Source organism: Pungitius pungitius, chromosome 8 (genome assembly GCF_949316345.1).
Source record: "Pungitius pungitius chromosome 8, fPunPun2.1, whole genome shotgun sequence".
In the NCBI taxonomy this organism is placed as follows: Eukaryota; Metazoa; Chordata; class Actinopteri; order Perciformes; family Gasterosteidae; genus Pungitius; species Pungitius pungitius.
Genome location: NC_084907.1, coordinates 19251373 through 19279282, shown reverse-complemented (window position 1 = coordinate 19279282; position 27910 = coordinate 19251373). Strand labels below are relative to the sequence as shown.

General features: G+C 45.2%; 1 protein-coding gene and 2 non-coding genes across 4 annotated transcripts; 2 read left to right on the top strand and 1 right to left on the bottom strand.

Annotated features, from left to right (window-relative positions):
- Positions 1-547: 547 nt before the first annotated feature.
- Positions 548-27910, bottom strand: fgd5a (FYVE, RhoGEF and PH domain containing 5a). 2 transcript variants are annotated; one of them, XM_037490634.2, is made up of 21 exons: positions 27627-27910; positions 23126-25892; positions 17758-17875; positions 16709-16767; positions 16338-16368; positions 13463-13617; positions 12780-12936; positions 8853-8943; positions 8296-8346; positions 8018-8076; positions 7198-7269; positions 6995-7063; positions 4692-4775; positions 4521-4600; positions 4326-4422; positions 3889-4026; positions 3664-3766; positions 3402-3538; positions 2795-2923; positions 2347-2498; positions 548-1954 (listed from the first exon to the last, which is right to left on the bottom strand). In XM_037490634.2, exons 1-21 carry the CDS (start codon positions 27634-27636, stop codon positions 1918-1920), a joined length of 4596 nt encoding a protein of 1531 aa, XP_037346531.2. In that variant the 5' UTR covers positions 27637-27910; the 3' UTR covers positions 548-1917. The 2 variants fall into 2 exon arrangements, with proteins under 2 accessions (XP_037346531.2, XP_037346532.2); XM_037490635.2 differs by having other exon boundaries at positions 2822-2923.
- trnae-cuc (transfer RNA glutamic acid (anticodon CUC)) lies at positions 2224-2295 on the top strand. Its single transcript has one exon. It is a non-coding gene; the product is annotated as a tRNA-Glu (tRNA).
- trnae-cuc (transfer RNA glutamic acid (anticodon CUC)) lies at positions 3148-3219 on the top strand. Its single transcript has one exon. It is a non-coding gene; the product is annotated as a tRNA-Glu (tRNA).

Sequence of the window (27910 nt, the reverse complement as noted above, 5' to 3'; positions counted from 1 at the left end):
GAGTAATTAGTCCCTTTCATTTAAAGGTAATTGGTACAAAGTACTGCTGCCCCCTTCTGGATGAGAGAGACATTAAACTAATATTTTAACTAATGACACAAACCGTAGACACCTACAAATAGAAGATGTCGTTGTTTCAGTGTCACCCCAAAATTCCTCCTTTTACGGGGGTTACAAACACGCAAAACAAACACCTGTAGAAGGATAGAAGGTAAAAGGAAATACAAATACAACAGCGTCAACCCTTCCGTAAGTGCTGTTTTAGTGAGACTCACAATAATAGCTGCTGAGATTGTGTCAGACACGTGACTGTTTACTCCTATTTTGTGCAGTGTTTTTGAACTAATCTGTGATGTATATCTGTAACAAATATATAGATATAGGGGCTGAGTAGAAACAGGGGCCGTATGCATGGGATACTGTACTGAAACGGGCATCATAGCACAGGTGTTCATGTCATATACTAAGCTTATATTTAGTACAATGCAATAAATAAACAGCCTCATGTCTAAGAACAGGAAGCACAGTACTGTGAAAGCAGGTCAAGTACACTTTTTAAAGGAGTTTATTTGTATCTATATACACAAACATTTACAGTGCACTATATGCAAGAGGTACAGTCCATTCAAACACTAAGAAACAGGTAGAAAAGCCAAATAGTACTTGATCAACACAAATGTGCATTAGATACAATGTAGTTTGACGGTTTGAAAGACCACCTACAGCCAGGGTCCAAATGTAGTAGATAAAGCCTCTCGGCAGGTTATTCAAGAGATCCTATGCAGGTCGTAATTATTCAAGCAGTAAAGAAAAGTGAAACTCCAAACAAGATGACATCATGACCATGTGTTTCCCTTTGAGTGCAGGTGTGATTTTATCCAGCAGTGTATGTACAGCATGAAAAGAGCAGTCATCGAAATGGCACAAAAGTATTTTCTCTTGTAACTCGACTGTAACCAAACTGTTAAAAATACTAGAGGTTATAGTATAAGCAAGTAGATAAAAAGCTATTGTTATCAAGGTCTCTTCCGGCGACATGACAGTAGTACAGTACTTTGATAATATAAAGATGAAAAAAAGGGGGACAGTTTCGTTTCAGGCACATCATCAATTTACAAATTGCACTGCATTCAACTGGAAGAAATCAATCGGCACTTAAGCACTGTATGCACTTTTTTTTCAAACCCTACAGCTTCAATTACATAAAAAAGCATCTTTGAAAGAGTTTATCCTTAGAAATACTATCGAGTCATGCCAAATATTGTAGATTCAATATAATAGTAACACTGTGTAAAACCTCACAACCAATATAATGTACACTGGGATGATTAAAATGACCTCTCGCTCAGAACATCATGTAACAGCATTTCTAAACAAATATCTGCAGTGTATGCTTCGCAATATATATTCAGAAGATCGACCATCTGAAATGGTGACCAATATTCTCTTGTTTTACTGGCTGCCAATACTACTACAAAGCAACGTTTGTTTGTGATGTTATACCCACCACACTAACAAACGCTGTTTCACATGTAAAAACCGAGGTGACGATGTTCTCCTGCAGAAACAAAGAGTGGTTCAGCAGTCGAGTGGAACCTCAGGTACAAGACGCCAGAATAAAGCAAAGTTGTTGGAGTTGACTTGGTGAAATTCTTTTTGAAGAAGCACTTGATGAAGGCCTCCGTGAACCTCGGCTGGAGCAATGCGACCCCTGGAGGTTTCAAATGTTAGACCGTTCTCCAACGAGAGGCTCTTCACTTTCCCTTCTTTCGCTTCCTTCCTTTACCGACATCCCGTTGGGGTGAATTCCTAGTGGCGGTCTGAGTTCAGTAGCAGCAGGTAGCCATGTTGTGCTCCACAGAGGAGTTCTAGCACTCACAGACAGCAGGGGGCGTGATCCTTTCCCCACAGTGGGTGCTACAAAACCGTGGCCTCCTCCATGGCATTGACCCATCTGAAACGCAAGAAACATGAGACCCTATTCTACAGTTTTGTGGGTGATTTACCTCTTGTCACCTGTTTTTTTTTCCATTTACTTTTTCTGCACAGGAAGGCCACACACAGTAACTAAACCTGTGTAATTCCTGAGCCTTATGTCACCTCTCAGAGAAACAGACTTTAAACGCTATCAGACACGTTTTTGCTAAACACGTTACCTTCGGAGAAGAAAAAAAGAGGGTCACGCCAGAACAAAAATTTTACATCAACGAACAAATCTCGGCGTCCCTGGTGGTCTAGTGGTTAGGATTCGGCGCTCTCACCGCCGCGGCCCGGGTTCGATTCCCGGTCAGGGAACGTATCTTTTAACTCGTGTCACACAGAGTCAAATCCCAAATGAATGCCTACCTGCGTGCAGTTTGGGGATCGTCGGCCCTGAAGGTGTAATACAGAGTTTTCTTGTGGTAGAGCTGGAACGTGTTGCTTTCCTCTCCCTCCGGCCTCTCTGTTAGTTTGACAGTGAACGACTGCAAAGGAAGGCTCTCCGTAGCAACTTTGTCCTGAAGAAACCAGGGTAAACACATCCGTCACAATTGTACGTTAAACACATCAATCTTGCTGTCAGGAGAAATATGCAAATAACAGGCGTGACATTTTCAAAAGCAGTGAACACTCAAGAAAGTCCAAAGAAACAGAAAGAGAGAGCACAGAGAATCCCTTCATTAGTATCTGGACAGTGTTCTGGCCTGGAGGAGAGGATGAACAGTGTGAAATGATGAAGGTTGAGAGGACAGGATTCTGTCATTGGGTGTGCACGTGTTTTGGGGCTGGTGTGGGAGACTCTGTGCCCCCTCACCTCACGGGCTGTGAAGGTGTAGAGCACCTTGTCTTTGAGGAGGAACCACAGACGCTTCCACTTCCTCTTGCTCTTCTTCCGGCGCTGCAGGCTGCCGCTCATTGTGGCTCCCTCCACAGTAAGCGACACCTGATGAAATGCATGAAAGATCAAAGCTTAATTAATTAAGAAAGACCTTAAATCTAACCCAGCTAGACAAAACTTCAAAACTTCAACCAGAATGGGGAGTTTATTACATCTTTTTTTATTGCATGTGCAGGATTGCATTTTAATTTTCGCTAAAATCTAAAAATAGTGAACCCTAGTGGCAGCTTTTGAATTTTGAACAGTAGCACGTGTATGTTAGGCACAGCTCCCTGGTGGTCTAGTGGTTAGGATTCGGCGCTCTCACCGCCGCGGCCCGGGTTCGATTCCCGGTCAGGGAACTTGGCTTTTAACTAACACCAACTTACTTTACCAGTGTTGCACTACGAACTCTTATAATACCAGCACTAAGTGAGTTTGCAGGGGTTTGCGTCGTAATTAAAATGATTCCAGTAAATTTTCTTATTCTTGGCATTTGCGTGATCGTTATGAAAAAGTATTTCGGGTGACACGTTAACGCCACCTGGTTGAGGGCGGAGGAGCTCTTCCTGCTCTTCCACAAGCTGGGTGGCTGCAGGCTCTGGAAGACAGCTGAGAGCGGACGGCTTGCCCGGTGGGTGCGAGGGCTGGAGCTACCCCACGCCCCTGACACGCTGCCACCTACACACACACACACACACAGTTAATACCATATCAAAGGGGAAGGGTAACACCAAGATGTTTTCCTTTCTGCTGTACTGCCCCAGGAGTGAGACACTACCTACAACATACAAGCTGAGATTCACCTCTTTTCCTGAGTTCGGCATAGCAGTGGTCACACACTTTGGCCACCCTGTCTTTGAGGTACTTCAGTGGGTACCTGTTCCTGGAACAAGCCCGACACACCACCTGCTCACATTGAGACAGAATTCAAAGATCTCTAGTGACCTCCAGTCAAGGTCAGTGATCCCATAAAGATCCAGTGCAGTGAAACACAAACAAGCCCCAGTGTTTTGTTGTGTGTGTCCGACCTTGCCGCAGGCGTTGCAGTGGTGTCGTCTCAGCGTGAGGCTGAAGTCAGAGGTGCAGTTCATGCACATCATCACGTGAGAAACCGGGACCAGAACAGGAGCAGCCTCACCCAGGGCCATCCACAACTTCTCACGGGCCTGTGGACACATCTACTGCATTAGATGAGGCGAGAAGGGTGTTTTACGTTTCGTCACTAATGTAAAACACATCAAATTAAAACACAATTTCTGCATCTTAGCCCTTCTTCTTGTATGCAAAACTGCGAGTTGCTTTAACTGAGAGTGCAAGAAATGCTCATTTTGAGTCTTCATGAGTAGCATTCTGAAAATATTGATGATGAACACAAGACAATTGGTTGAAACAGATAATTCAGATACAGTTTACACAAATGTAAGAACCGAACCGCCATCAATTAAAAAAAAAAAAACTTTTTTACCTCACTGCAGGGTCCACCAAACGTACAGAGGCCTGCAGCATGGTCCGCGATGGCTCGACTCAGCGTGTGGAACCAGTCCTCCCTCTCTACCACTGAGCTGAGGAGGGACGCAGACAAAGAATCACACCCGATCGAGAGTCCGGGGAAAGTCACGGACAAATACACACGCGTTTGTGTTGCCGTCCGGATGCTCACCTTGCTGAGAGTGTTATCGTGATGTCTGACACCTCGATCTTGAGACAGTTGAGCACGTTGTCGAGGACCGGTTTGCTCACCTGTGCGAGGGGCGAAAACCGCATCGCAGGTCAGCTTAAGGACACCGATGGTGTTGGAGATAGTCAGAGATAGAGAGATAAATCAATGTACCTTCATCCCAGACAGAGATAACGTGTTCTTGAGCCTGTATTTCCCATCCTGCTGAGGGTAGGTGTACAGCATTATATCGTTCATCTGATGAAGAACATAGAAAGAGGAAAGAAAAGGCATATCATGTAAAATTCGAAAGGAAATTAAAAGAACATCATAGCAGATAAATGACAACGGTACAAATATTAATGATTAAAGACGTCAGAAGATGTCATACCCCCTTATGGTCACCAGGTGGTGGTACTACCTTGAGATAAAAATACACACACCCACAACGCTGCGTTTGTTCTTGCTTTCTAGAAAGCAACTTTCTGGACCAAACTACTTTGTTGATGTTTCCTTTCACAGCGTTCACACACATCTGTGCAGCCCACCAGCGCAACATTCCCATGTAGGCACACAACAAAGTAGGTGTTTATTTGGTCGTCAGACCCGAAGAATTGTGATCGCCTGAACACAGTGAGAGGTTTATTGTTTCTTTCCAGACAAAAGAGATGACATCATTGGTCACACCTAATGTGCGCTCTAAACATCCGCCGTTAAAGGAAGCGTCCAGTAATTCTCCACCCTGCTCCGGGCTCCAGGCCTCCCCTCGCCCTCCCGGGCCTCCTCAGGCAACACTGAGAACCAGGACTGGGTGGGACAGGGCGCCTTTCCCCCCCACAACAACAACAACAACAACAACAACAGCAACAACACAAACAGCCGTGGTTAATGGTTCGCTTGCTGGACTGGGTGGAGACAAAACAGTGGCGGAGCCCGGGCCCGTTTGTCTGCTCCGCCCTTGCACCGCCAATTTAACTCTCAAAGATTCCTTTTCCTCGGAAACCCAACCAAGTGCCAAAGTGAGTGTACTTTTAACAGACGACTTTCCCGGATGACACAAAATATGCACCTACTTGGACCCCTTCGGTGCCGAAGAGATTTGATTTAACCTTGACATTTCATCTCGTCCACTAACATGTCACTTAAATCACCTGCCTCTTTCACTCATACTGTCTTCCCTCTGACAGCTGTTTTTTTTTTTACCTCCATCCTCCTTTGATCCCTTCCCTCACTCGTTCAGCCCGCTTCTCCTTCTTCCCGGAGCCCAGGCTCGTGACATGGCTGCAGCTTCTCCCCGTCATCCGAGGTGAGTGATGGCTTTCATCTTCGTGTTGTCTGGGTTTCTCTTTCCTTTAAAAGCCCATAAATAACACCCGAACCACTGAAGCCGTCAACTTCAAGGAAGCAAATGGCTTTATAACCCTGTGTAGTCTCAATAGTATCAACCAGCAACCCTTTTTAGTTATGGCTCAACTACAGTTCTCTTTAGAGGGACTGGTAGAACGATGGAAAAGAACAAATTGAAGAAAATGAATGGAGAAAGAAATCCATATCTTCACGTTATATTGTATTTGGATCAGCTAGAAGAAGCCAAAATCATTAACGCTGCCCCAGCAGGATGTGCAGCTCCAGCATAATTCATAACATGAGACAGCACGGATTGCACATGGAACAATGGAGTGGGCTTCTCCATTTCACATTACGTGTTTGTGTAGCAGCACCACCCCTCCTCCGACCCAACCTCCTCCTCCCTGCATTCTACAGGGTGTCTGGCCTTCACTTTGCTGTCCGTCCCCTCCCAATACACAGGAAGCCGGCATCCAGTGACCCACACCAAACATCCTGTCAGGAAGTGGGGCCCTGGAAAACAAGTCCTGAGAGGGGAGGAGAGGAGAGGAGTGCAGAGGAGAGGGAGGCCCTCTCTGGATAGGTGTGGTGCCAAGTGGAGGTCTCACAGCCTTGGCCTCGTGAACACCCCCCCCCCCCCCCCGCTTCTCCACCTACCTCGCCGACCTCCACCCAACATTCCCACATATTTGCAGGTGTTTTCTACTGCCGGATTCAACTACTGTTTACGCAAACTCACGGCGTTCACCCAAATGTGGTTCAAATCCAAAGAAGTGTATCAGAGATTCAACCCTTCCAGAGTTACCAACTGTGTGAGGTTACATTTTTGGAAAGTGGGTATAACTTGATGCAAACATGGAGTCTTGAGCCCCCCCCGTGCTGTAATCTTGTTTTTGAATATGACACTTCAACAATCTCAATGAATAGATGCTGTGACAGTGAACGGTTTCTAACAACATAAATAGATAAACCGTAGGGCAGATTTTAAAAATCTTGGCTAATTGATTGTTTGCTTTGAAACACGAGGTTGGTATGGTTCTTCGCACCGAGAAGAGCTGAGAAACCAGTTTCCAAAAAGGGAGAAACAGGAGCTGAAAGTCCTAAACGGAGTCACATGGGAAGAATATTACCAGAAACAGGTGTCGTGGCTGCCTGCTTTTCCTTGAGACCTTCATGAGTGTGCCTTCTTTCACAAAAATCTGCCAAACGAAATAAAAACGCACAAAGGAAAAGACAAATTTACATCAGTTTACATACACTATCATTCAGAATGGAACAACGTGCTGCAGCGTTTCTGCGAGTGACGCAGTGACACGAGCCACATGGTGCTCACCCTCCCGGGCTTCAGGAGGTCCCTCTTGCCCTTCACGCTGTACTCTATGTGGACCAGACGCAGCAGGTTCTCCTGAGGGGGGGGCAGAGAGAGCACAGAGATGGGAAGGAGATTATCCAGTGATGGACGCGAGAGGAGACAAAGAATGAAACTGTCCCTGTTGGTTTCGTGAATGAAAGGGAGGGGGGCGGAAAGGGATGCGATACTGAAAACCGACCAAGAGGAGTAGGGGGGGGGGCAAAGATAAAGGGGAGCCTGTTTCTCCACTATCTGTCAGCCTTTGCGTGTGTGTTTCGCCGCATGTGCATTGAAGAAGAAAAAAGTGAGCGTGATAACCAGAACAGGCAGCGGATGGAACAGATCTGATCTTGACTGTGAGAGGCGAGAAAAGCCTTGTAAATGATCTCCATGAACAGCTCCTCTTTGAGAGGGAGAGAGAGAGGGGGGGGGGGGGGGGTCGGGGGGTACATGTAAGTCATGTCCACCCCTCACACTGCTCCCTTTGAGACAATTCACCTGGGACTCTCTGATGACGTCATCGTTGCTCACCCACGACGTTAATCAACAAGCCTGCAGAGGCCGCCGCCAAAGACGAATGGACCTCGTCTTTACTCCAAGGGTGTCATTTAACCTCGGCTGTCTAAGTTCTTCACGCTTGATCTCCATCCAAAAATTGCTCTTTCATCGCCCCCGAACCAAACATAAAAGGGCGTCTCCATAACGACACCCCGGGCCGCGATGAATGCATAAAAAAACTCCACGGGAGGCTAAACGGCACCGAATGTTCGGAACACATGGAGCGTGTCCAGAGTCAACTCACCCCCTGCTTCAGATTGTCGTTGGCCTGGTCCGCCACCTCGGACACGATCACCAAGGCAGCTGCAACACAAACAGGGAGAGAAAGAGATAGATTTAGGCGCAGCCCAATTCAATTAGGACACTCAGTGACTGTGACTTCGACAAACAGGGTCTGATGCGCGTGGGGCAGCTGCAGTGCGTATGCGCGTGCGAGTGTCAACATCGCTCTGGGCTGCTGAGAAAACACCAGCGCCACGGCTGTGGTTATTTCATTTCCTGTCGTGTTTTGCGGGGGTTTACCTTGCGTGTCCTCGTATTCTTTTGAATCAGGAGAGAGGTTGTTCAGGTAATCTGGAGAAGACGCAGAAAAATCTTCAATTCATGTAAATACCATTTCCATGCAATGTTACGCCTGCTGAGAAACATTTTGGACATTTTTTAACTGTCTTCAAAAAGTCTATTTTTCTATCTCTTGAAGCCTCGGGTAGAAAAACCATTGTTTTAAGGATCTTCGTATTTGTGTGATTGTAGATTTTTAAACTGGCAGCAGAGGCAAAACAGGATTATGAAGCTACAAAATAAACAAACATAGGTGGATCCCAAACCATGAAGAGCCATGTAAATATCTCTAAATCCACTGTGTGGTGTTTGCTCTTGCGTTGTTGCACCTACCAAACAGAGTTTTGGTAGGTAGATATTTCCGCTTCCACTTCCTTATTACTACTGTGCTACTGTCGTTATCAGTTTGAGCCGTCATCAGTTTGCCATCGTTGCTACAGCTTGCCCTCAATGTCCGTTATTGATCAAAAACCGGCACAGACTTGCTTTAAAGATGACTGTGTGCGTCTGTGTGTTACCTGTGAGTAGCATTCGATACTGGAGCACTCTGACAATAACCTGCAGCAGCTGGTGTTTCAGCGGGACTTCAGCTTTCTCTGGGCTTCTTTTCTGCACACACACACACACACACACACCAAGAAAGTCAGGTGATAACACACATATCATCATTTTACATGGGTTACACAAACGTGAGACTTTGTATCTTGTAGAAAAAGGTTTGTTACAATCTGAATACGCAACTGGCGTCTGATCATTCCACTGAGAAAAAAGCATTTCCAATCCTCGGACCTCGCAGCGTCCCTGAACTGCACCTAGAAAAACCCCCTCCTCTGTGAAGGTCACCTTCACAATATGCTGCTGCAAGTCAAGGTTACAAGTGACCATGGGGACACTATCGGACGGGCTGACCTTCACACATCTCCGCAGCACACAAAAAACCCAGAACAACTCCCATTCTTCCTCTCGGAGTAGTCATTTGCAGGTGAAAGGGGGAAGAAATCCGCACAATCAAAGAGAGCTTTAGAAAATCAATCAGGATCTAATTGTCTCTGACAGGTATTTATGCCCTGAGCGGTGGAGGGGCAACAAGGGACAGGGCACACACACACACACACACACGCACACATGCACACAGACACACACACACACACCGTCTGTTATAATCCAATGAAGTCCTATCCTTCATTAGAGAGGCACAGATAGCCCCCTGCGGGAAACAGCATCTTCTATCTTATTTACACTGCACACAAGAGCCCACGCAGACACATTCACAAACACAAACACATACAATATATTATTGATGATGTGCCCCTCCACACAAGCAAACGCGCACGCGCACACACACACACACACACACACACACACACACACACACGCAGACATACACAGAGACCTGCCGATGAGATCACACTGATGTGGCCTGTACGGGGGGAGGGACGAGAGGCGAGTTAAACACACCACCCTTTGTCTTTATTAGCAGAATCTGGAGCACAAGAGTCAAAAAGTAAAAGCGAGAGCTGACGCTGCTTTTAAATGAGCAGGCCCCCGTGAACACTAGCTCCAACTTGTTTACTTCTGTGTCGCATCATGCTTTTTTTTCTCCTTTGTCTTTCGGTCTTCAGCAACCACCTCTGATTAGAGTCCCTCCCACGTTTCTCCCCCCCCCTTCTGATCACTCTACGATCAAGTACAATAATAACCAGCTCTACATTATTATTCACGCTTGGCTTCAGCACTTCCTGTTCTCCTCAAGTGTCCCTTGTAAATTGTCATCCAATTGACACTCGTTCGGAGGAAGTGGCTTTCCAGAGATGGTAATTAGCGTGTGGTTTGTTTGGGTGAGCGAGCCAAATGGAGGAGGAGAGAGGAGGGAGGGTGTGATGCCTCGTGCCGGGAGACACACACACGCACACACACACACACACACACGCACGGACAAACAGACACATCTTTCACACTCTGTCACAGCCAGCTGATGTTTTGCACACACACACACACACACACACACACACACACACACACACACACACACACACACACACACACACACACACACACACACACACACACACACACACACACAGACACTGATCTAATTGGGGAGTTGTAAAAGAGGCTGCTTCTCTAATTAGCTTCTGTCTGCCTCATTGCCCAGCTGCCTTTACAACGAATTCCCTCCATTGCTCTCTCCCCCTATCGCTCTCTGTCCACCTGCTGTGCAGCCTCCTCCTTCTGGGCTTCTTCCACACAGAAAAGATGTTGTGCTTTGGTAAGACATTTCATCCTTTTTTTTTTTTAATTATAAAGAATTTTCACAAGATGCACACGGAATTTGTGTATGCCCCTGCAAAACAATCAGACACCAGGAGCAAAAAGGAACAAACAAACACACACACACACACACACACACACACACACACACGGCACTCTGTTGGCCCATGTTTGTAGATGGTTGGGGAAACAAGCATCTGGCTGTGGAGATGAGGCTTTAAGGGCTGTAAGGGTGCAGCTCTGATCGGATCAGAGTCTGTGGCTACTTCATCACTGTCATCACCCCACCCACAATGAAATTACTATCACTTATACTTCGGGCTAGCGGAGGAGCAAGAGGGCATGACGTGTTGAGGGATTTAATAGGTTAAGGGTTGAAACAAAGCAAGATAATAAAATGGGAGCGATTGATGAAGAATTAACATTTTTCATAAATTCACATTCTTTCGTCCAGTCCTATGAAGTTTAATGACGAGTGAAGCGTCACACAGCCAACAGACAAAGCACACCCGTTCTCTGAGCAGTAGATATGTGGTATCCCATGAAGACGTGCGGTATCCCATGACCTGCACGATCCTGCGCGCTCTCCCTCGGGCCTCCTTTCTGATCATTACCGTGTGGTCACACACACCATGCAATTCCCAAGGCAGTACTTCCAGTCCACGTAACATCTCTCTCTCACACAAACAAAGTCCAGGCCTCAAATAATACGTACACTTATGTGCAATATGGGAAATGTAAATACAATCTGCAGTGTGGTGAGTCAGACTGAGAGGGTTATTGAATGTGTCTGTGGGTGTTTCACAGGTGTGAGACGAATCAGAGTCGTCACATGGACTCCAAACCGACCAATCGTTCTACCGAGTAAAAAATAAATCTATGTCCTTGAACAAGATGGTGCCCTTTGTGCATTCATTCTTCTTTGCAAACCAACCAGTTCATGGCTGCTCCAGGTAGCAGTTTGTGGTTTATGGTGTGAGAAAAGAGATTTAAAATCAACTGCTTGAGGCTAAAATGAAGAGGCACATTATTGACTTATATCGAGGCTATTCAAAGGCTACATTGTTAGATGACTTAGGTCAGGTGTGTGTAAGACACAAAAGGTCAGTGTGACGGTTTACAGTCTCCATCTTGCACCTCCGCTCTCTCCTATTTACATTAGCTCTATTAAAGCCTGCTAGAGCCAAAGCTTTGCTGGGGAAGGGCAGCTGCCTCTGAATATTCATGAGCAGAGACAGTTGGGTCCTTGTCCGCTAGGTTTTCTTATCAAACTAGAAACGCCAGGAACCATTGAGTCAGCAACTCACACGAAGCGAAATGTACTCTTAATGTGTACATTCGGGAAGAAAGGCTCCAAGTTGAGCAGGTAACTTTAAAGTTTAGCAAAAACAGAAGCCTGGTTAGAGCTTTCTTTTAGTCTTTCGTAGCCTTACTTGGCGGTCTTACTCAGGGCGACCTGTGTGACCTGTGTGCCCGGCGCAGGGGTTTTAAACTGTGTGCATTGGGAATCAATTCAATAGAGCAAGACACAGCCGCATGAAATGAGAAATCTATTCCAGTAACTCTGAGGTCTTATCTATTGGCTCTCTTAATATCCTGTCTTTTAGATAAAAATAGTGAATTTCATTATTACCAGCTTGGACTGTGTCCACCCTGTTCAACATAAGGATGAATTGTTGTAGGTCGACCGGGCACAAAATCTGTGGACGGCTTTAAAATGAGCTTTTGTGTGGATTTTAATCCCTGTACCAAAATCCCACTTCACTTCTCCCCAGGGAGCAAAAAAAAGGATGAAGAGCTCCACGCTGGACCAACGACGAGTAGTTGGTGTTAAAATGGATATAAAATATGCAAGCATAAGTGTAAAGGTCGGTTCCCCGGAGAGGGGCGGGAATGAAGGGGGGTTTTCGGGAAAGGCCATTATATCCCCGTGGAAGCCGGGGGTGACAAAATCCAAACTGCGAGTCGCTGAGAGAGTGCCAGGAAAATAGCAGGTCCCTTCTCTGTTCCATGGAAACAAGCACCAGGCTTAACTTTCTCTCCACAAACAAACAGTGACCGTCAAAATACTTCTACCCAGCTACCATAGAAAGGGGCGGATCTTTTCATAATGAGCAGGCTCTGAATTTCAAGTGCGGCACGCAGGGCTCAGTCTGACTACTCGGGTGTTTTACCTCAAATGTCTTGACGATGTTGGCGAATGCTAAGTTCTCCCTGCAGCTCTCCTCCAGTAAGGACATGCTTCGGTCGTACTCCGAGATGAAGGTGTCAAACACCCCAAAGTCCTCCCGATGTGACAGGATCACGTCGACTACCCTTTGGCTCTCCTCCCTTTCAAAGAAATGACAATCAGAGATTTAGAACATTTCGTAAGAACACAAAGTCTACGATGCACTGTGCGTCATAATAAACCCCTCAACCAACCAAATTCTCCCCAAACAAAAAAACGCCATTAACTGAGCTGCGCTATATCAAGGTCTTTATGGATTGTTGTTTGTGATGATTGTGGAACAATCCCAATATTTTGGGTTTAAAAATAATGTATTACTATTTCCAAAGACTAAAGGACTATCATGGATGTTTTACTTGATTTCTTTCCTCGAGTCAGATGACAATACTGCTTCCTCTCATATAAGGGGCATTTGTTAGATAAAATTAGCGTAGCACCGACTTATATGAACAGACATAGGAGTCTTACAGAATGTTGAATTCCTCTAAGAAGCCAATTAGCATCCTAAAACATAAAACCATCTCATTAAAAAATCATAAATCCCCCACTAAATTGAGCATCAACGGAAGTGTACAACAACGCTGGCCAAACCAACAGCAATAATAGTATCACGGGGGTGTTTCTTACCACTGACTGATGCGTTCCTCCAGCTGAGCAAGGATGCTGCTGTGGAGCGTGTAGACCTGGGGGAGCACCCCCAATATCTCTCCTAACCTCTGCTCGTCCAGCGCGGGCTCCCCTTCCTCACCCACCGCCGCCTCGGCCACTGCAGCCCTGAAGTCCTGCACAGGGGAGGGAAACAAGGATCAATGGAGGACAGCTTTTAATGGGGAGACAGAAATGTGGGGTGGAGGGAGAGAGGAATCAAGGATGCGGTCGGTTCATAGAAAGGAGCGAGCGACTAGGCATATAGGAATGAGGAATGAAGGGAAATGCAAGGAAGGAAGGTCAGATCCTCCTAAACATCCTTCCTGCCGCCTTCCCTCCGAATCACCTCAGCTCCTCCTCGCCACTTTGGGCTCTGTCCAGGCATTCCGGAAAGGCGGCACTGTTTGCACAAGAGTTACATACCAGGTGTTGTTGCATAAAGACCTTGGCACTCAATGACACAATGCTCTTTTTGTACATAGTGTCCACTTTTCATTTCTCTGGAGCCACAAGATGAAAAACTGACTCTTACTAACTATGCAATGATTTCAGGTCCACTGAAGTCCATTCAGCACACATAAAACATAAGCAAAAGGCATTACCAGTTGCAGTGTCAGAGACTAAGAGGACTATCATGAGGAATTATAGCACATGGGGGACAAAAACGAGTGGAGAGGTCAATTATCTACTCATGAAATCGAGACAGGAAATGGATAAAAGCAGGTGAATAGTGTCAAGATGCTAGAAAAAGTCTCTGTTCTCCCTGTGGGGCAAAGCTGTCTGGCAAATATATATAAATATATACAGCTAAATAAATCTGTGTGTATAAATATCCGTGTGTCTTTAAGGAGTAGTGTCTGCAGCCCAGACATGCGAGTTGTAGTGAGCTGCATAAAACGAATAGTGTTGTCCATGTTGTCCTGAAAGGTAATGTGATGACACATACTCTTCATCGTGCACAATCAATGCCGTGAGTTAACAACAAGTAACGGCTCAGCTTTGGCTCTGTTTCCCAGGACACACACACACACACACACACACACACACACTCACTCAGCTCCTTGAATGACAGAAGCTTTGCTCTCAATGTTTTGCCGGTCGACTTATCCCTATTTCCCTCATGGGATACAGGTCACAAAGCAACACAAAGCATTTGGTTGAGCAGCAAGCGCAGCACAGAGAATCAGTTCAGAGGTCACAGGCTACAAACAAGAAAAAAAGAATAATTCTGCGCCCCATGTGTTGAAGCAGTTGCAGGGGAAAGTCCTTAGAAAGAAGAGCACGGCCTCCTTTCCTAACGTCGAGACAGGCTCTGGAAATTCTTTGTATTCTTGTTATTCCTTATCAAACAATGGAACAATAGCCCCCGTGTGCCTCTCACTTAACGCTGCTCCCTTTCCACCCCCCCCCCACCAGTGTTTGTGCACGTTGAGCCGCTGGAGTGCTCGCCAGCTGAATTGCTCAGTTTCGTGCTAAATATGACAGTAATCAGTCTGGACCAAACATTAACTCATGCTGTATGTTGACACATCACAGTTTGAAGTCTAAATTATAAGATTCTAAATGCATTATGCAACAGAGCAATGAAATGTCACATGTGAAATGTGGCAGAGAGATCAAATTAGATGGTGTGGTAACACTGAAGAAGAGAGCGAGCCAAGGTCACTTAAAATCTTTGTAAAAACAATAAATTACTATAAAAAATGGATTTGTTGGTTCAGGCTACACTATCAGAATGTCACTGATCCCCATATTGACTAACAACGAATGTTATTGTCTACGTTTTGGCATGCAGCACCTAATTAGTATAATTGAGCATCATGATGAGATTGCAGATTTATGAATATTAGAGCCGTCCATTGTATGACATTTGCATACCTTGCTGTTTAATGGCCTCACATTAAGCAGCTGCTTTTGTAATCCACAGCAGGTGTTCATAAATCATGGTGAGGGGCACACTTAAGACATTCAGGTGAGTCCTTGTTGAAGGTTATACGGTTCAGGCTGACTGATGGGCTTCTCTGGGTTCAATGACTCGACCTGTCAGATCTCCACTGGCAACCATCATCTTAAATAGCAACTCTACCACACCTTTCTTTAAGCGCTGCTGCCCGCCCGACCTCTCTAATTAGAATTAAATAAATGCATGAAGTGTTTCATCGACATTACATTTTGTTTTTGGGTAAATATGCGTCTTTGTTCCTCTTCTGGAACTTCTTCTTCTGACATACGGCGAGTGAGAAGAGATGGAAACAGGGGACAACCGGTGGTAGTGGTTACATTCACTGGAGGAGTATTTTTTGCAGTATTGAAACAAAACCTTCACACTTCTTGGCGTTGTGTTACTCACAGAGCTTATTCCAGTCACCTGACCAAAAACATGCAGATAAACCGACTACAACAAACTGAGACTTTGGGTTTTGGGTCTCATTCCGTCAGCACTCTAAAAGGGGTTCATTCCATGGAACCAGTACAACCACTATAAACACGTCATAGGCCTGTGTGTGACCTTTATGTGGCAGTTCCCCAGAGTTCAGTATCAGAGGACATGTTTCAGTTGAGTAGAAGGACGGGCATCAGCCCCAGTGCCCGGCGTCATTTTACCACCGACCACCACAGAGTGCAACATGTCCGCTTAGTCACCACCAGGAAGTGGGTCTTGCTGCAACAACACTGATAAACCTGAGCAGAGCCCTTACAACAGGAGGGGGGAGGAGGAGGAGGAGACAGAGACTAGGGAGCAGACGCACAGGATATGTGACGTTATCCGTAGGGTTTCGAGAAGGTTTAATAAGCCAGAGACACGTAAATCCAGGGCGACCCGCTTCTGTGGTGTCGGTGGAGCTTTTCTTACCTGGTGAAGGTACTTGAGGGCGCTGACGTGGCTGCAAACACAAACGGGGGGAAAAAACAGATTTAAGTACGTTGTAAAAAAAACAAATTTGCAAAGTTCTCCACGAATAAGGTAATCTTTCTGCTACACTCATGAAAATGATCTAAATTATGCACGATGAGTGTAGCCGGGCCAATAAATTACACGAGACACTCGTGTAATTGGCTGTCAGTTACTCTGCACACACGATGAATTAGCTGAGGAGCAGGGGAGGTCAGAGATTAGATACACGGCCACGAAGAGACCAAAACAAAAAAAATCTGATGTTTGTAGTGACACAAATGCTGAAGGGAGCGTGCAAATGGGGGAATCCCGAGCAGGGGGATACTCACAGTCCTTCTGAGTCGACGAGCTCTTTGGCGACATAGAACGCTCGGGACCGGCCATCGACCTGGGGGACAGGAGGGAGGCGAATGAACAGAGCTCTCCGTACCTCCGAAACATGAATAGGAACCGCTACGCGGCAGCCAAGAGGACCGGCGCGTTCACCCACTTGTAGATGCCTCGTGTCAAAATAAGACGGATTATTCCATTACTGCATTACTGCATGGAGATGACAGCTTTCTCCAACGCGGGACTTTTAAACGCATAGTTGCATTATGTATGAGAGGCCGTGTGTGTGTGTGTGTGTGTGTGTGTGTGTGTGGCGACAGCAACGCTGCCCATTGATTGGGAGGCTAATCACAGGGTTTCAAAACAAATTTGACCCAAAACATAACATTGACGCCATGCAGGGGTTTACCAGCCAGGCTTATTTTTTTCCTATGTGAGGCATTTCACAAATGCTGCATCAAAAGGACGCTGATCACCGTTTCCTCAAAATAAAAAACAAAACCGTTCCATTGAACTGAGCTGTTCCTGAGGCCACCTCAAGTCCCTCTGGTCTTCTTTCCTGTGCTTTTTTTCTACATTTTATTGTGTTTTTTTTATTATTTGGAGAAAAGACAAGATATATGCTTGTCACATGATAGGAGCTGAGGCCTGATTTTTTTTTTTTTTTATTGTAGCGGTGTGGGTGAAGCCCATCTCTCAGTTGCTGTAAAATGGCTGCCTTTTTTACGGTACGGTAAGTCTGAGGGGCTTAAGAAGATTCATTTCGACTAGCTTGATGTCTCCGGACCTTCAAGTTCAACGCTCTCCCGAAGCAATGCAGTTGCGGGTGAATGCAAGCCAAAGCTTTCGTCTTCCACATGAGCACAGTCATTTTCGTCCGGCTTTGTTGCTCGCATGCTATGATTTTATTTTCACTCAATTTATTCAGCGACGAAGTGTACACAATGGAGGGCCTACGACTGGACGCCGCAGCACCAGCCTTTCCCTCGTGTTGAATTGTTGCAGCCGAACCACCTTCATTTGTGTGCCTGGGAGGCGTGTGTCTCACCTGTCTGTCATAGCTCTGCTCGGACTGCCCTTCCTCCTCCTCCGACGTCCGCCCGTGGTCCTCGTCCGCTGACAGCCCGGCAGAGACGGGGTTCAACGGGAAAGGCTCTGTGTAGGCACTACAGACGAAAAGGGCAGCGTGAACACAGTAAATACGAATACGGACACCATGTGGGCTTTAGCGTGTGGTTTAAACATACGACGCATTGATGACACTAATTCCAAAAGAGCAAGTTTATGGTAAATCTCTGCAGCAGCGTGGTCCCAAAGCACAGAGCAATAAGTCCCCCTGTACTATAAATATACACCTTTCCTGTGTGTGTCTCTGAGCATTTCCACTTCTCATGTGGCCTCCTCCAGTGGCCCGGGGTAATCCCTTTCATCATTAGTTCTTCTCACAGATGGCACAGTTGTGTTCGTACACTTGTAATCCTTTTGTATGCTGCGGTACCTGAGGGGGGCCCAGCTGTAGGTCATTTCATATGTAATCCCTCTAAATGCACCTGTGGTAATTATTAATGTCCTCTGACCCATTGAGACCTATTCACTCACATGGCCACGATAATAACGGGATTACGGGTGTTCTCAGAGCATCTACAGGGGAGCTTGTCATATTTCACACAAAAAATGAGAAGAATATGTCGCAACTTCTTGTTCTTTGATTTGATTAAAACAAACAGATCAGATTTTACACCTCATTGTGTAATTTTGTCTATTTTGGACATAATATCCACCGAAAAACAACGAAATATATCACAACATCAGAGTCCATTCATCAATCAGTAGATCAAAAGAAACATAGTCCGAGACATTCTTCTAATCAATATTCTTATTCTTAGTATATAATAGTGGTTTTAAGTCCTTTTTAAGCCTCGATGCCAAACTCTGTCTGGTTCCAACCTCTCAATTGTAAGAATAGGTCTACTGTTTTATTAAAGTGAATATATTTGAATTTTGGAATGCCAGGCAACAAAACAAGTAACGTGAAGACGTCATGTAGGGCTTAGGGAAATAGTGATGGATTTATTCAGGCCTTTGATAAATAGCAATGCCTGTTTGTCCTGATGTCTTAAACGGCTCCCTGTGTTTGGGTGTAGAGGGCTGACGGCTATTAGAGGACAAAAGGTTAATAGAGTTACACAGTGGACTTCATTTCCATTCAGTAACAAACAGACACACACACACACACATAGAGAGACACCCATCAGCCCTATTGAGTGGGCTGGAGAAAGCACCTACAGGCCATTACTCATGGCTGACCTGAGAGCAGACAGATCAACCCAGTGTGGGCTTCTGGGTAATGTTCGGAGGCCTTACAGACCAGGAGGCATTGGTCTTCTTTGAACTCTTTTTAAGGTCTGATTTATTCTGCGAGTGAGGGAAAATCCTTCATATGTTCAAGACAAATGCACCACGGATTCTAACCTTCACCTTTTCACCCGTGACCATCTACAGGGGGAATGTCAGACTCCACGCCTTCTGTGCTACAAATTATTGGATTGAAATAGTTTCATCTTGAACAAACATATCCATTTACTTTGACTAAATGTAATGTATTCTGTACCAATATAGCTAAATTCCTGTCATGAAATGCCAAATATAGTGTAAATCTACTTTCAGTCAGTTCCAGATGATAACGTATCCATATTCAAATCTGTATATATGTTTTAAGGTAATCTGGAGAGCCTTTTAACAAGACCATTAAGGTAATTCTATTGCTCCAGCAGATTGCAATGCCTTTTATAACATGGCAAAGTTAAATCTACTGTGTCAGATTCAGAGAAGGACACAATGACTCTGTGAAAAACACCTGTAGCCCCCCCATTCTCCGGTGAACTTGATGATGCCTGTAATAAGTTATTCAATTGAGCTCAACAGTCAGTATTGAAATATACATTGGGTGCAATCAAAAGGGCCGTTTTTAAGTTGTAATGGCACTATTACAAGAAATAAGGAGACGCTGAATAGGGTCATTAGCCTGCTAAATATAGAATATTGTGATAATGTTGGGGAGATGAAGAGATCGGGGCTAGTTCTAAATTGTTTTCTCCTTTTAGTGATGATCATTACATTTACAACCTGGGGCTGTTGTGCTGCTGCTTTTGTGGCAGTGTGTGACGCATTTATTTGTGGAGATGCTGTTGCTCTGAACCGCTGCTGTCACAAATTCAACGACATGTCATTCGTGGCCACAAATGCAACCGCGTCATAACCTCTGCACCATTGTCCAACACACTATGCCGCTGCACGGTGTGTGAGGCGGGAGGCGGGAGGCATTCCTAACAAAAGGGAGCAAGATTAACAGCAGACCTTAGCATTCCTGGTGGTACCACACCTCCTCTTGTTGTTCAAGGGAGAGTCTGGGAACCCCTACTCCTCCACGGTGACCCTCTTCTCCTCCCTCCGCCCTATCTGTCCTCTCCCGCCTCCATCTCCATGCCTCCCGCCAGTGCCCCACCCTCGTCCCGCATTTCCTGTAAACAGACTGGTGGGAAGCTCCTAGGCTGGACACTTCCTCCCCGGGGATGACCTGGCAATGACCTCAGGGCGCATGGCACCAGGCCTGGCGAGCCAATAAAACACCCTGTCCACTACCTCGCCACACAGCCACCACCCAGTACAACAATGTACTTAAGATGGCTCCCTCATCACTACTAACGCTAACATAACAGTGTGTGTGGGGGGGGGTAGCTGTTTTCAGGGCTCTGTCATCACGCTGAATATATTTGTGTTGAAACTGCTTAAGGGGGAAATTACACCAAAAGGTAAGCTAGATGTACATTATTTGCATATATTAGTATTATTGCACTGAACATACCACCATATCTGTGTTAACTAGGGGCAACAACATATCTACATTCCTGTTCTAAGTCTACCAATTATTTAAAGTTGACAATACACTAAATGGTCTGGAGGTTGATCACCATCACAAATCCTTGGCTTTCTTTGCTTAAAACGCCTCATTTGTTGCTACAAGGCGTGGGCAATTCTGCTGAGACTGCATTATCAGGATGAGCCTCGTCTGAAAAGCTTAGTGAACATGCACGTATACACACCCATGGATGCACACGCAGCCACACACACAAACATACAAATACCGTGGCTGGGTTTGAGATTAATCATCAGTGGGCCTCGTTGTTTTTCCATTGTACGCCGCTTGCTAATGTACATGTCTCTTTGCATACTCTGCATGTTTGTGCGGAAATAATGTCTGAATGGTGCTATACTTTAATCACACAAAGTGGAAACAAGCCCTGGGAATAGCAAAAATCTGCATCTTTTCCTCTGTGGGTCTAAACCAAGTTGTCCAAAGCCTTCTCAGTAAATCACTTCCATCATCAGCTCTGCATCTATGGAACAGCGACGATGTCAAGCTTTGGACACAGTTCATTGTAAGATGTACCCACAGAGGCCGGCACAAATCTACACTACACATGACTTGCATTGAGTGTATACACACTCTCAAATAAACATAAAAAGCCCAGTATAGACACACCAAAGAGTGGCCGTGGCAACAGAAGCGTCTCCGGGGGGAATGCGGTGAAGGCAAGGCCACGGGACAGATAGGTTCTTTGCATCATTGTGAGTGGTGTGAGACTTCTACCACATAATGATTCACATCGATAACATCACTGGGAGAAAAAAGAGCCCTGACAAAGGGAGCATTGTCTGGGAAATGGAAGGGTTTCAAATGTTGGGATGTAAAGTGTAAAGTACACTGTAAATAAACAGTAAGGAAATCATGGTGGCTGCTGCTGCACAGAATTACTTTTGGGGTTTGAACAGTTAAACAACAAGCTAAAACATTTTTGACTTGATAAAATAGTTATAGCAAAATAGAACGGTGGAAGAAGCTTGCGCCACGTAGAACATTAACAAAGTGTGGCAGAAGTAGTGAAAACAAATGCAGAAGCATTTTGCCCCAAGATTGTCTCAAGCCTTTCAAGTAGCTCTTGGTAATGGCCTGTCTCTTTGACTACACACAAGTCATCATACACAACTATTTTATTAAGACTTGAGATAGACTGTAGTCCACAGTGGCTAAAAGCTGAGGCACAGGTTCAGGTAATTTTGTAGAGTCTGAGCGCGGTGATACTTCACTCTATCACACACTGCAGTAAATCCTACAGCCCCTTTAGGGTCCAATGAAAGAGAGGCACTCAGGAGAGAGCTACTTTAATAAAAGCCCTCCTAAACTTAACAATAAGTGTCAGGTACAGGAGAGCAATTACACCAGAGCTGCTCTTGCTCCCTTTCTTCTGTTCTTACTTCACCTCCTCCTCCTTTATACTTTAACGCTTTTCTCTCTGTATTCTTACTCTTCAGCACCTTCATATTAACACATCCCCCTCCCTTTGTCGTCTCACATTTTTTTCATTTGTCTCCACCTCCTCGTGTGAAAAGAACTCCCCCATATTTCTTCACTTTTAATTGCAGCCCTTAATGACTTTTTCTAGTGTGAGGAGCAACCCCGCGCTCAGTGAGCTACCCATTCGCCACCAACCTGTTCTATCACCTCAGACTTTCACGGCAAGCAGCGGCACCAGATGCGACCTCTTAATCCACCAAATGAAAAACAGGAGTAAGCTCTCCCACAAGCATTGTCCATCTTTCCAAAGCCAGCGATGCCTGACACAGCAAGCTGCTCATCTCTCACGGAACAGTTTTCAACAAGAGGGAGATGAGATTCTACTCAGCCAGTGGCCCCCCGCTCTCCTGAGATACAGTGGGACAGTGTAGGAATATTCATTTGAGAAAGACAGGGGTCAAGATTGGACCTTCTGATACCCAGTAGCAGTCAAACATTTGGAAGGTGTGTCCAATGGAGTACAAAGTGAACATGCAGCGTATGCCTCTTGATTATCCATAGTCTTTAATAATCCTGGCATCTATAAGACTAGCTGTAGCACCATTAATAATCATGAGGAAAAAAAAGACATGTCAGGCTTATTATGTTGACGACATCTAATCTAAGAAAAATGACATTTATGTAGATTAAATTGATTCATTATGTAGGCGGTACGAAGTCATAATATGGTGAAAACGACCATTCCAGTTACCAGAGGCTGCAAGCTGATGTCGTAAAATAGCATGCTATGTCCAACCGTCCAAAACCCAAACGTGTCAAAGCAAATATTGACACTTGATGAGTCAGGTGAGTTAACATTTGGTGTAAAATGGTTGCATGGTATCTCCAGTTGTGGTTATGGATGCTGCTGATTAATACGTATTATATTAAAGTGTCAGTACACCCAGAGCTCAAAACCCGGGAAGTTTTCTGAATGTGCTTTTTTGTAACATGAGTGGATCCACCTTTACAGGTTAACATCAGAAGATGCATTTTTAATTTTATGGAGATTTTACTATACCTTTCAGTGTCGTCTTTTGATGCCTGGGTTATGCTGTCAATCCCAGGGAAACTGTTCATATCTACATAGCCGTCATTCTCATTGCAGGCGACAGTACTGCGATTTGGGTCCTCAAAGAATTCGGTGACAGTGTGGGATCTGGTGGGTCTAGTTGGGATCTGGATGTTTTCATAATCTGAGCTCATGGCCGGGATGTTTTCATAGTCTGAGGTGTCGGCACTAGGGAAGGAGATGGAGCGTGGTTTGGTCAAAGGCAGCGGCATTGCGGAGCGCCGAGAACGCTCCTCGAAGGACTCAACTCTGGAGACGCTCCTGCCATAAGCCTTGAGGTCACCTTTCCTCCTCTGGTGGTCTTTGTATAGAACAAAGGGGGATGGCAGTTCTAAAGGATGCTGCTGAGGATTCAGAATGCGGTTCTGAAGCTGAGGAGAGCTGCCGGTGCTTCTACGATCAAGCTCTATGACCCTCATGGGGCCGTGGTGGCTGGACTCGGAGGAAGAGCGAGAAGAGCGGACACTTCCATCGCTGAAACCCTTCGAATCTGACTTCCTCTTGAACTTGAGTGCCAGGAAGCGCTTGAAGGAGGACTTCTTCTTTGTAGAAATGTCGTTGGGTTCATGCTGGATCAAGAGTGATGGGGAACTCTTCGTGACAGGTCTTTTAGTTATGTATGCCAGCTCAAAGGGTGGTGGGATGTCCACTAGAGACGTTGGTGTGGAAATGCCACTGGATGATTGATGGCTACGCTGGGAGAAGCTTCCAGAAGAAGTTATGACACATGGGAGAGAAAGGGTATCATCTTTCCTCTTCATCCTAATGTCATCCTTCAGAGAGTGGTTGATCTCTGTGGGACTGGTCAACGTCAATGCTGGACCCTCTGCCGATTGGGAATAAAACAACAAACGTTGAGACTTCATTGACGGGATCAAACACTTGACCCCAGGCTTCTGTGATTGGCTAAGAGGTTCGTTGGTTTTATCTAAGGCCACTGTGCAGTAGTCATGAGTCTGGTACTCCGTCCCGGTCTCCTCGGGTACAGTTTCTGGAACATAACCTTGAACCTTCCCAGAATAAGACCGTGATCGTGTGACAATAGTCTTCCGATCAATTGTCACAAAGTTCTCCCCTTCGGAGTCAAACCCTGCCTCCTCATATATATGCTCCTCGCTGTCTGAGTCTGTGTCCTCATTGTAAGGCACAATATGGCAGTCCAGTTCCTCAATGTCTTCTTCAAAGGCTTCCGTTGTGTGGGCAAACACCACCCGGTTGGTGAGCTCCGGGGTACGGCCCACGTCGAGGTCTGATGGCACTGTGATGTTGCACAACCTGAGGCGAGGCTGGCAGCTTGTTCGCTGGCTGAGGAAGGCCTGCTCTCGTTTAGCCGTTCTCTCTCTTACAGTTTTTCCTTTAATATGCTTCTTTTCCGTTTCTTCATCTTCGTCATCATCACCTATCTCAACGTAATCTTCCGATGAGACACACTCCAGATGCTTGTCTTCTGCTTGAAGGCAGAGGGAATCGTCAATATCTGCATACTCGTCTGTTGACTCGCTGTCCTTCGCTTTGTCTTTTTGCAGGTTCAACTGCTCTGTCGCCTCCTCAATCTCACCCTGTTCTAAGAGGACCTGCTCATCATCTAGCTTGTCCACGTCACCTGATGACACATAGAAAGGTTCCTGGTTAGAAGCACCTGCCGTTTGCAGTTCATCTGAGGGCTTTTCATCTGTTTCCTCCTGACCCCACTCTGGGTCGGCTGTGCCTGTAACATCTGGTGGAAGAGATTCGATAACTGAATAAGGCCCAAAAACATCCTCAGTGCTGGACGTAAAGCGGAAACAGCCAGAGAGGTCCTTGGTGGCCCGTTCTGGTTGCCATACCTCTGTTTCAGCTGGGTCACAAGACTCATAAATATCACTAGCATCATCTGTGGGGCCAATCACATCGTAGGGATACTCCTCAGTCACAGTTGGAAGCACACTGAATCCAAATGCAAATCCTCCAGCTTCCAACTCAGTCCCATCTGTGTGTAAACAGTGCACAATGTCACCACATTGTTCACTGTCTGTTTCATTGTGTCCAGCATCATTGTCCTTATCAACCTGACTGAGGGACTGTTGATCAAGGTTCTTTTCCTCTACATGTTTGGGTCCCAAAGAGTCACAATCTTGCCTTTTTGATAAACAATTTGGTTCCTCTTCTTCCTCCTCCTCTCCCGTTTTATCCTCCATCTCTCCAGGATTGAGGGAAGAAATTGATGTTTTCTCATCATCAGTGTGATTACCCACTTCAGGCTGGCTGAAGTTTTTTTCAGTGTTTTCCTCCTCAGGAATATTACCATTAGAACCATCATCAGCTTTTACATTGTCCTCAGAGTCATTGCTGTTGGCATCATAATCTAATATATCTACACATGTTTCTGTTTTCCCCTCAATTTCTCCTTCTGCTATGTAATCTTTATCATTGTGTCTGATGTCAACGTCATTAACCCCATCCTCGCTTTTCTCCTCTGTGTCTTGGTTGTTTGCAGCCGTTTCATGAAGATCTTCTGCCTTCCCATCGTAGTGAGCCAGGTCTCCATTACTTAGGCTTTGTGGGGTGCAAGACTCCCCCTGTGCATGGGGCTCATTCAGGCGTCTGGGCTTGGTGCCGACAGCAGGTTTTGGAGCACAGACAGGAGGACACGGCCTGGACATCAGCTTGGAATGCACTTTGATGGTCAGGTGACTGCGGACCTTTGGTCGAGGGACTTGCAGTGTATTTTGAAAATCTGTGAAAAGAGAGTAAAAGTAAAAGTAAGTAAATGATGCTTAGTAATTATTAAACTTAATATCAGTTTCCACAGTGGAGAAAGTAGGTCCTGCTTTGGTAGAGAATGCTAAGAGGGGGTCAGGTCGTGTACAAAAGTCAGTGACATGCAGAATGCCGCACGGGAAATTATCGGCAGGAAAAACAACAGAGCCACAGGGTACTTAGAGGAGGAACAATCACATCTCACTGTCTGGGAAATGTAACACGCAGGTTGCAGAAGTAACAAATAATAGCTAAATGCGGTTAAAGCATCAAATATAATTTTGTTATTGGTCCTTTTATTTATTTCAACATACTAAATATTTAAAATGAAGGATTATTTATTTAGATTATTTGTTTAATCCGACATCAACACGTCCTTATCATTGTGTGTGTTGCATTAGAATTTGATAAATTGTGAAGTCATCAAAGAGCACTTCCTATACAATTTTAAATGGTCATGGAACACACCCCGTACTGTAAAAAGTGTGTACACCCCTGTTCTCTTCCTGTTATTTCGTACCTGCCCTGACGCACATCCTTTTAAACCCTGTGTGCACTCTGAGTGTTTCTCTCCCTGTCAATGTCTCCCTCTAACTCCAAGTCTAACAGGAGCTTTTGAAGAAACTAGTGTATAGCTTTCCAACCCACGCATACATACGCATTTGTTCTCTACTATCGTCATCATGCTCTTCATTTTAAAGTTTCAAGATTCATTAGCTGCTCCGACAGGGCCTCGTTGGACTCAGGACACAGGATGTCCATGGGCCCCCCCATCAGTCTTCCATGAACTTCTCTAGGAGTACAGATTTTTTCACAACACAAATGGACTTCCTTCTCGTCATTCTTCCCCGATTCTCATGAACACACACACACATTCACTGAGGAACACATTTTCTTCTGAAAAGGTCTTTTGAGTGCGTCAAAGAACAATAACACTGGAAGAGAAAACAAGGGTCCCGGTCTGACAAAGCGCCCAACTGCAAACAACAGGATATGAATTATGCAACAAGAATTCAATTAAAATAAATGTTTGAAAACAAAGGAAGAGATAGACACTGGGACCTTGGGCCAAACGCACAGGATATGATGTCAGACCATCACAAAATGTCAGACCGTTAAATCTGAACCACCTGTCTAAAAGTCAGTGAAAAGGCTGTAGAACAAAACAAGATATTGTCTTTGAAAGCAATGTTTCGTTCAACAGAAATCACACACAATATGACTAATTTCAACTATTTTCACTGAATACATTCCAGGGCACTGCAGATGACCTGCTATGTGTAATTTCCCAAAACATGGATTATACTGTAATCCTAAAAACTAATCCCTGTACAGATTTCCCTGGTGCAGTCTTCCACGTAAAGCAACTTCATCCAATACTATGGATTTAAACTCAAAATGATGAATATAGAATTCATCCCATATAGATTTTTGTAATTCGAAAACTAGCAGCATCATTGTCATGAAAAATACCTGTTTGATTGATATTTGATTTTACCTGTTACCTAACTGATACAAAGGGCGGAATTAAGTTAGATTCGAAGATTCGCTTTTATGTGAAATAGTTGGGAAATAAATAGATGTGTTCACACAGGATCACCACAATGGAAATAATTGGAGTTTGCACCAAAAATCTCACACTTTCTGTGCTGTGAAAACGCTTAAAGTTTACTTTAAAAATGAACATTAACTATAGATACAAAAAAACAACCTGTGTTCATTGTGGGGCATCATCATCCAATCATCCACGGGAGCCGACAGTTATCCTCATGTTTCCCCACCGCGTCGCTCGAAATGACGTGGAAACTTAATCCACAATTCCGACAAAAAAGAAAAAAATCAAGCAGAAAAAGCAAGAGTATTTGCATCGGTTGTCTTGTTCTGGTTTCAGCAGTTTACTTGTGGAAGACGTCGGTGTTCGCAGAGTTGCAGTTGAGCCTTCCGCCGGCGTGCATCATCTCCACTGCTGGTGCACCACTACGCCGGTGCGCTCTT